This window comes from Astyanax mexicanus, chromosome 11 (assembly GCF_023375975.1).
Source record: "Astyanax mexicanus isolate ESR-SI-001 chromosome 11, AstMex3_surface, whole genome shotgun sequence".
Classification (NCBI taxonomy): domain Eukaryota; kingdom Metazoa; phylum Chordata; class Actinopteri; order Characiformes; family Acestrorhamphidae; genus Astyanax; species Astyanax mexicanus.
In genome coordinates, this window is record NC_064418.1 from 1,341,578 (window position 1) to 1,350,905 (window position 9,328).

Genomic DNA, 9,328 nt, shown 5'->3' on the forward strand with positions numbered 1-9,328 from the left:
TAATTTTATTTTAGTTTATTTTTGTTGTTGTCCATGATAAATACATTTTAAAAAGTGTATAGATTTAATTCTATTTTATATATACTTAAAAATGTGTGGGTAAGTGTCAGGAATATTATTGCTGTTTTATTTCATTTATTTTCATTTCATTTCATTCCTTTTCGCCCACTTTACTTTTTTGTCTTTTTAAAATAAACGTTATTAAGGCTTTATTTTATTGTTTATTTTTAAATAATCTTTACTAAGGCTTTATTTAGTATTTTTTTAAATAATGTTATTAAGGCTTAATTTTGCCTTTCTCGTTCACATCCGGGTTAATGTGTATATCTGTCCTAATACAAGAGCTGTTTTATAGAGAGACTGCCCACTTTATATTTCCGCTGTTATCCCCAAAATACTGAAGACCGCTAGAGGGCGCCCAAATAGTGAGTCCAAAATGTATGGGGGTGAATAGGGCTAAACGGCTAAAGACGCAAATTAAAAATAGTGTCTCACTACTTGGCCACGATATTCATTGAACGTTAGAAAGTGGAATTTTGCAATAAAAATAAAAATAAAAGCTAATAAAACCACCTATATTTAAATGTTTTTCAGTTAACTGATTGAGGTGATCTGATGCTAGTTACAGTTTAAAAGGCTTATAACTAAAATTTGAAAGCTTTAAAATTCGTACTGAAGAATCTGATATTCTTCATTGTTAAAAAATAAGTAAGTTTTTCGCTATAAAAATCCTTTTATATTTATATTTATCTGATTTTTTGCTCTATTGATCCATATGAACTCATTCATTTTAGACTCACTCGGGAGCGCTCTCTGGTGGTCAAACTAACCGGGTAAGATTTTCTCAGAGTGTGAAGTCTCCTCTCTGTTAGAGCTCTTTACTCAATCCCTCTCCTCCTATTGGCTGTTTCAGTCACATGACTGCAGAGGAACCGACCGACACACACAGGGATATCACAAACATTAAAAATAAAAATAAAATAATCGGTATAATTCGCTTTATCAGTTAATAATCTCTACCCGGATTAACTCCACATGTTTCATAAACCTCTGGATGTGATTAAAGGAAGTTAATCTCTTTATTAAGGAGACTCAGCCGAGCTTCTGGAGCCGCTTCTGTTTTTTAAGGTGGGCTGGAAGTTAAACTACATAATATCTTCATTAAATTTAACTATATTACAACGAGTAAACAGTATAACGTATTTTATTAATTATAGTGGTGCTTATATCTTACTGAGTCTGAGTCTCTGAGTGTTGTTAGACGCTTTATTCTTATTTAGCACTGAATTATTTAACTAAAACTGGCTTTATATCTAAAGAGGCATTAAAACCTAAATCATATTTTTTCCATTAATAGCTAAAGTCTGTTTATTTGAAGTAATGAAACATTCCAACCATATAAAAAGCCTTATACAATTTTATAAATATTTCCAGACATCCTAAGTTGCAAATAAATTTTAACGTAGTCAAGCTTCTGAAGCTGCTTCTGTGTTTTAAGGCTGGAAATTAAACTGTAGTTAATTAACTAGTTAATATCTTTATTTAAAATGTAACTATATTATATATAAAAAGAGTAAACAGATTGGTGGTCATTATATATGGAAATACTTTAGAGTAGTCAAAGGTAAAATGAGTTTTGATGGGATCCATGATGCTCCTGAATGCATCCCATCCAGAAGGGGGGGAAAAAAAACAATCCAATCATCTCTCCCTCCTGCCCCACCCCTAAACCCATACATCACCATCACCCAAATGTAATTGGTTGAGGTAACAGTACTGAATGTGTATTATCATGACATTTCTTCTTTCACAGTCTAATCACCTAGACCGGGACAGACGGTAGACGATGTCGGGGAGTTTCTACTTCGTCATGGTGGGTCATCACGACAACCCTGTGTTTGAGATGGAGTTTCTCCCTTCTGGAAAAACAGAATCAAAGGTACCATAATGCATCCACAGTGTTTTATTATATAGGGCTGGGCAGTATATTATCACAAATATACTGCAATAAAAATTATGTTAGTGAAATAGACATACTATAGAGCTGGATGTCATAATTGATGGATTATTTTTCCATTTCTGTACTATTCTATATGCTGTACTGTAGGGATATTCATACTACTTGTCTCCTAAAAGCAGAGAGAAATATGTCAGACCAAGTTTAGCATGCTTTTACTGAAGAAGATCCATCACACACTGTTCAGAAGGTGATGACGTGCTCTGAAGAAATGTCCTCTATATCCTCTATATCTTTCTCTTTTTTAAAGGATGATCACCGACACCTGAACCAGTTCATTGCTCACGCAGCCCTGGACCTGGTGGATGAAAACATGTGGCTGTCCAACAGCATGTACCTGAAGACTGTGGACAAGTTTAACGAGTGGATTGTCTCTGCGTTCGTAACTGCAGGTCATATCCTTTTTATCGTACCTGACTGTGTGGAAATGGTTTATTAATGCTGCAGCAGTATAATCTCAGACAGACTTAAATTAGCTTTAATTATGATAAAATGACCCCAATTTCCCTATTTATCACGGAAGAGAAGCTCTCAGCACAGAATTATCACCACTAGTGGTGGGCGATATGGCCCTTAAATAATATCACAATGTTTTATGGTATTTTTGTGATAACAATACTCTTGACCATACTCTGCCAAATGTAATGTTATATAATAACATGGCACAATCTTTTACCCCATACACATGCACAAGATTAAATATAAATTGGAAAAATTAAACATTTTTTTCACATTTTCATTTTTATGGCTTAAAATTTGCAAAAAATGTTGGAAAAATTGAAAAATTCAAGATTGAGATTTTGATTGCAGTCATTCTACACATTCTGCTCTTTTCCTTAGCAGTGTGTTCACATATCAGGTTCATCATGCTCCACGATGTTCGACAGGAGGATGGAATCAAGAACTTCTTCAACGACGTTTATGATTTATATATCAAGGTAAATATATAGGATTGTGTATTGTGTAGTAAATTCATTAATGTAAGTAAAAGTCCTTTAATTGCCTGTTTTCTGTTTATAGTTTGCGATGAACCCTTTTTACGAGGTGAACACGCCCATCCGCTCCACGGCGTTCGACAGGAAAGTTCAGTTTCTGGGGAAGAAACATCTCCTGAGCTGATCTTAAACTGGATCTATTCTGTTTTCACTTGTTTTTGCTTTAAAATTGTGTGATTGTACAGATTTTATGTTTGTGAGTTTAGTATTTACAGATCCTGTGATCAGTCATTTCTCACTTTGTCAATTGTAGGAATTGTGGTTTTCAGTCTGTACAGTCATATTAAATTACATGCATTTATATTCTAACTAAATATATTATAATATCAGCAGACTGCTTGTGTGTATGATCATATTCACCTAATAAAAATCTGTCAGTGTACACCTGCTCACCTAGTGTTTCTTCCAAAATCATTGCTTTGAGGAGGGTTTGATTGCATTCAGCCCTCAGAGTAGGAGCATCACAGATGTGCTTGCATATTTCCCTGTGTGAAAATAAACCAAAAACTCTGTCCATCAGTCTGGAGCATATTATGCAAAACTTACTTTTTGCATGCATTTCTGTCTCCACTTGAGGCTCGACTGCTCATATAAACATTTCAAATGCAAAAAAAATATGCTGGTGAGATAAGCGCTCAGCATATACATGGCGTAACCAGCAACAGCTTTATTTATAAAAGTGTCAGAGCCCTTAAACGGCTCATAATGAAAGGGACTGAAACTGGCGAGAATAGAGCTGAGAGATCTTTATCTTAATATGAGATTGATTTTATGTTATAACTTCGTGAACATGTTGTGTATAGAACATAGACCTATTTTAACTTGTGTAAAAAGAGGTATAAAATGCTTGAACCACATTGATTTCCACTTGTTATAGCGACGAAACTTGAGGACGGCATTGAGCTCTCATACTAAATTCAACAGTTCATTGAAATAAACACACTGTACATCATTTTCACCACCTCAACATCTTTGTCAAACAATCATGCATGCTTTGATATGCAAAACTTGTTTTCATGCTTCTTGAGGAAAATATACTTGCAGAGAAATCAATATTCATTAAACAGAATGATAATTTGCATTGCTCTGTATAATCAAGATAAAATTTATCTTTTCAGATTTGCTCTGAGAAATGTGCAACTTCAAAGTTGGGGACTTTATTTATATTTATTTATATATTTAGCAATATTCTGATTCAGCATTTATGGAACCATTCCAGTGTGTGCACAAAATGCATGAGAAGAAAAAAAAACAAAACAAGAAAACCACAAATTCAGCTCTGCCTTGTTATTTCTACTTTAATTTCCCGCTCACCACATGCAACATTTCATATCTCACTGTTAAATACGTGTTAATTCTTTTCTTAATATATCAATACTTTTCTTAAAGATCAATATTAGGTTCAAACCTAGTTGTGATGTTTTATTTTTTTAAAGACACAGAAATCACCACAGATCAACAATATTGATTAATTCTGCTTCAATTCCATGACAGATTTTAGTGCTTTTGATTACGCTCCAGAAACAAGTGCTTACCTTTAGTTTTTTTACTTCTGCTTTTCTCAACATTTTAATTTAAGCCATAAAATCTACATGATACACTGATACATGTCGACACTTGGCACACTCTACACTCTCTCTCCTATAAATGTTAATAGATTAGAAACAACTCCACCACAGTGTTTGACAAGTGCATTTCCCCTGCGTTAATAATTATTAATCGTTACAGGAAGCTAAATTTTCATAAAATAAAAATGTATTGCATCACTCTCAAGTCTCGATATTAGAATATATATATAGTGCTTAATGTATCAAAGTCTGCACAGGAGAGATTATGTCCATTTATTTATTTTTTTTGCTCCAACATCTTGAGTCTTGAGCTAGTCTTGAGCTGAGTAAGCATTTTAAAAAGTCTACAGTGGTACGAACCCAGTGTTTAGTGCACGTCTATAGTGAACGAGGCCTCAGAGACTCTATTCAGACTCTTCTCTTCTCTTCTCTTCTGTTCTGTCCAGCAGCCTCACGTTAGTTTAGTTTATGTTTTTATTTTCGTTTAGTCGAGGTGTTTTTTAAGTCAACAGCAGGAGCAAATTTATTATTTTCCAGCAGGAGGCGCCATTTAATTTCATCAACATCAACAGCAGGGGGCGCCAGTGCGCGGCTTCCTGTGCAGGTTGACCGTGTCTGTGGGGATGAGGTGCTCGGCTCGGTCCTCGGTGGCCAGCACTCTCCGCACAGCCTCCTCGAAGGCAGCGCTTACGTTGGTGGCGTCTTTGGCGCTGGTCTCGTAGTACGCGTAGTCGCCGTTGTCGCGGCACCACTGCAGCGCCTCCTCTCGAGACACCTGCCGCTCGCTAACGTCCACTTTGTTTCCCAGCACCACGAACGGGAAGGTGTCCGGGTCCTTGACGTCGGCGTAGTACACAAACTCCTTCTTCCAGTTGGCCAGGTTGCGGAAGCTCTGGCCATCGTCGACGCTAAACGTCAGCAGGCAGCAATCGGACCCGCGGTAGAACGGCGTTCGCAGACTCCGGAAACGCTCCTGCCCCGCCGTGTCCCAAATCTGCAGCGTCACCGTGCGCCCGTCCACCTCCAGGTCTTTATTGAGGAACTCCACGCCAATGGTGTGGAAAAGGTGACTGTCGAATTTGTTGGTGACGTAGCGATTCATGAGCGAACTTTTGCCCACGCCGCCATCGCCCAGCAGGATCACCTTCAGCAGAGACGACTTGGAAGACATGGTGGTGGTGGTGGTGGTGGATCTCTGCTGCTCTGCTGCCTCTCAGACACCTGGGAACTGAGGATTCAAGAAAGAGTTCAGAAAAATAAATATATATTTATTCATATTCATAAAGTTTTAAGAGCTCAGAAATCTTCGAATATTTGGTGGAATAACCCTGGTCTTTAATCACAGTTTTTTTATACATCTTGGCATCATGTTCTCCTCCTCCACCAGTCTTACACACTGCTTTTGGATAATTTTATGCTGCTTTACTCCTGGTGCAAAAATTCAAGCAGTTCAGTTTGGTGGTTTGATGGCTTGTGATCATCCATCTTCCTCTTGATTATATTCCAGAGGTTTTTAATTTCGTAAAATCAAAGAAACTCATCTTTTTTAAGTGATATATAAGGTGTATATATTATTACACAGTGCAGCAAATAAGCGAAGAAACGTTTCTTTACTTTTAAGCTACTTTTGAGCACTAATTATAACTATTTCTATTTGTTTTTTATCTTATTTAACAACTAGTTCTGTGTATAACATTATAAGCTGGTTTCCCAGACTGTGATTACACCTAGTCTGGACATTCTCCATTGAAAGGAAAATATATTCTCTAGAGACTAGGCTTAAACCCTTCCTGGGAAACCGGCTCTGTGTGTGACAAATACACTTTGACTTATGTTTATGGGTATGATGCTGATCATGATGTTTATTGATCTGATGTTTACAGGTAACAGTTAAAGAAAGACTTGCAGAATGTGAGAAAACTGATTTAACCTTTCACTTTAAAAGCTGTAGTTCAATGTGAAAACTGAACTAAACTTCATGAGAACTGATTTCCATAGGCTGTACAGTCCAGTTACTGGTAACACTTTATAATAAAGGGGACATTTAATAACAATATATGCAATATAATGTCTCATAATTATTAATTAACAGTAGTAAGACATTAATAATCATTGCAGAATCATATTTTTTATATAGCACTTTTCATAGTCAAAACTTAACAATAAATCAGAATTAGCTAAATTAGCAAAAAGATTATTGAGAAGAACACTCAGATAAAAAGAGTTAAAGGTAAGGAAGCAGACAGGTGTTCTCACCTTTAGTGCCTTAAGCAAATCATCATTCAGAACCTGGAAAACAGAAAGTGACAGGTATAAAGAAACAGACATCACAATTCAGCGGTGGGCGTGAAGTAAATTGAATTTAATTTAATGTAATTTAATTTACTTTTATTTATTTTTATATAGTAATGTACTCAAGTAAGAGCTGATGTACCAAAAGTGACAAAAGTGAGTATGTTGACCTAAAATAAGTCTTGTTACATAAGACATTAGAGCCATTAAAAAAAAATCATGGGTATATTTACTTAGGTACATTTGTAGATCAAATAATCTTGGACTTTTGCTGGAGTAATATTTTATAATGGGTATCATCACTTTAAAAGAATCTAAAGCATAAACAATGTACTTCTGTTTAGAGAATAATTCCGTATGTGTTCCTGTACAGCTTTAATATAGTAATTTATATTAAATTTACAATGTAAAAAAAATAAATAATAATAAATAAAGGAAAAAACACACTGAATGAGAAGAGGTGTGTCCAAACTAATAACATTTAATCACATTAATAACCGGTACTGTACTTATTTAACCTAGTTTCTTTAGCCAAATTTCATGGGTAGCTTAGCTCACAAACTAGACAAGCTAAGAAAATAAAGCGCTGTGCTTAAAAAGAGATTGAAATAAGGATGCTTTAATATTATTTACTGAACGTGTTAGGTTAGTTAGATAACTGTACATAATAAAATGTATTTTAAGGTGATAAATAAATGATAAGATCAGAAGAAAACACACCCTGACTCTGAAAACTCAGACCCACAGCGAGCTAATGTGATTAAAACCAGCTACACAACAAACTGTCTAAAAAATAACAATAACAATACACTACAGCTGAATAATCAGTCTGTAAACAGTGATTTAAAGACTGTAAACACTTGAGTTACAGACTCAACTTTCTCCATTTTCCTTCTCCACCCTCTCCAGCAGCTCCGGGGTGTTCTGTCGAGTTGTGCTACCCGTCGATACGTGCTTCCTAAAGGCAGTGCGCATGCGCTGACCTACACTTTTTTTATTTCATTATTTCTCGTGTTTTGTTTTATAATAATAAATCTGTTTTTAGGGTTTTTTTTGTGCACAACAGAAGCTGGACTCACTGTCATTGCACAAAAATGGAAATAGAAATTAATATTAATACTACACAATAACTATAAAAAAAAAACAGTTTGTAATGAACTCTACTTGCAATAACTTTACTATGTTACAGTGACTTGCTCTACTGGGAACATGCTGTAATATGGAGCTTCTTTTGTATTTTTATAGGTAAATACAGTTACAGTTACAGTTAAGGTAGCACGGTTTGTCAGGGTAAAAGAACTCGGCAGAACACCGGCAGGGAGGCCGGTCAGCAGCAGCGTTAGCCGGCTCTCCGCCGCTGTACTCTCCGCTCTGCCCCGCAGCCCGGGGCAGTTCTTACCTGTTAGCGGTGCTCGCGGTGCTCGCGGTCCCCCGGTGCGGGAGCGGGGTGTGGAGGTCCTGTCCCGGTTCTGTAAAGACCCGCACAGGGTCTCAAACGCCGGAACTCCGAGCTAACTACCAGCCTAACACAGATGCTAATGCTAATGCTAACGCTGCTGCGTCACATGACCACAATCATGTGACCATGAGTAAAAAAACCCAAGCGAGGAGGAAGGTGATTAGATTAAAATAACTAAAATAATATATATTTTTAAATGTACAGTGGATATTTTTTTATTTTCCGCATATATTACATAAAACATTAGTTTTAACTTTTAGTACAGACATTACAGACGTATGAAATACTCTGAATCTGTCAATTAGCCTGCTGTAAAACATGATTTTTTTTATTTTCTTTGTTATCTGCATTATATAATGCGCTTATCAGTTTTAATAAGCCTTTGATTAGTTTAAAACTTCTTTTAAATTTTATTAATTTTAGGAAGACTTATTGACTTATTACATTGACAGAAACTCGTTTTAGACTCTGGCCAAGAACGCGACGATACAGTAATAATGATAATTTAAACTTTCAAAAAATGTGTAGAACAGGTGTATATAGAAAATAGAAAAATATTTACTATTTACTGTTTTTTTATGTCACTATGCACAAAGTGTTTAGACAGATAAAAGAAATGGAATTAATACTTATCATTCCTTCTTTTTTTTAAGTTGATGCCATTATTTCATTTGAAAAACTTAAGTTCAGCTTTCTCTGATGCCATAAATGTACCACAATAAAATACCACATTCACTGCATTAAGTGGAGGGAAAATAAGACCTGTACTTTATGAATAATTTTAAATCATATCATTCTCCACTAAGTATATGGTATATATATATATATATATATATATATATATAAATAACTGGAAAAAACTGCTGTTAATAAATGTTACAAATGTTATAGGACACACTAGTAGTCTCATACCTGGATATATACATGATTTATCATATTGACTTAAACAGTAGTAAATTGCCTGTGGCACAAAAGCTTAGAATCTGTGTCGTGGACT

At 35.5% G+C, this 9,328-nt stretch overlaps 2 protein-coding genes across 3 annotated transcripts; one reads left to right on the top strand and one right to left on the bottom strand.

Moving 5' to 3' along the window:
- The first annotated feature begins 896 nt into the window (after positions 1-896).
- trappc2 (trafficking protein particle complex subunit 2) lies at positions 897-3,394 on the top strand. 2 transcript variants are annotated; one of them, XM_049485294.1, is made up of 5 exons: positions 897-1,128; positions 1,814-1,939; positions 2,268-2,409; positions 2,861-2,955; positions 3,038-3,394. In XM_049485294.1, exons 2-5 carry the CDS (start codon positions 1,847-1,849, stop codon positions 3,134-3,136), a joined length of 429 nt encoding a protein of 142 aa, XP_049341251.1. In that variant the 5' UTR covers positions 897-1,128; positions 1,814-1,846; the 3' UTR covers positions 3,137-3,394. The 2 variants fall into 2 exon arrangements, with proteins under 2 accessions (XP_049341251.1, XP_049341252.1); XM_049485295.1 differs by having other exon boundaries at positions 898-1,128; positions 2,268-2,411; positions 2,869-2,955.
- A 766-nt stretch (positions 3,395-4,160) lies between these two features.
- On the bottom strand, positions 4,161-8,432 carry rab9a (RAB9A, member RAS oncogene family). The gene is made up of 3 exons (XM_007227703.4): positions 8,272-8,432; positions 6,837-6,869; positions 4,161-5,808 (listed from the first exon to the last, which is right to left on the bottom strand). Exon 3 carries the CDS (start codon positions 5,749-5,751, stop codon positions 5,146-5,148), a length of 606 nt encoding a protein of 201 aa, XP_007227765.1. The 5' UTR covers positions 5,752-5,808; positions 6,837-6,869; positions 8,272-8,432; the 3' UTR covers positions 4,161-5,145.
- Between the last annotated feature and the right edge of the window lie 896 nt (positions 8,433-9,328).

What these genes read in the sequence shown, in the direction of transcription:
- trappc2 (XM_049485294.1), top strand. Translation starts at nt 1,847, where the DNA reads ATGTCGGGGAGTTTCTACTTCGTCATGGTGGGTCATCACGACAACCCT. An exon ending in CTCTGCGTTCGTAACTGCAG is followed by an intron (nt 2,410 to 2,860) that starts GTCATATCCTTT and finishes TTTCCTTAGCAG; the next exon opens with TGTGTTCACATATCAGGTTC. An exon ending in TTTATGATTTATATATCAAG is followed by an intron (nt 2,956 to 3,037) that starts GTAAATATATAG and finishes TTCTGTTTATAG; the next exon opens with TTTGCGATGAACCCTTTTTA.
- rab9a (XM_007227703.4), bottom strand. Translation starts at nt 5,751, where the DNA reads ATGTCTTCCAAGTCGTCTCTGCTGAAGGTGATCCTGCTGGGCGATGGC.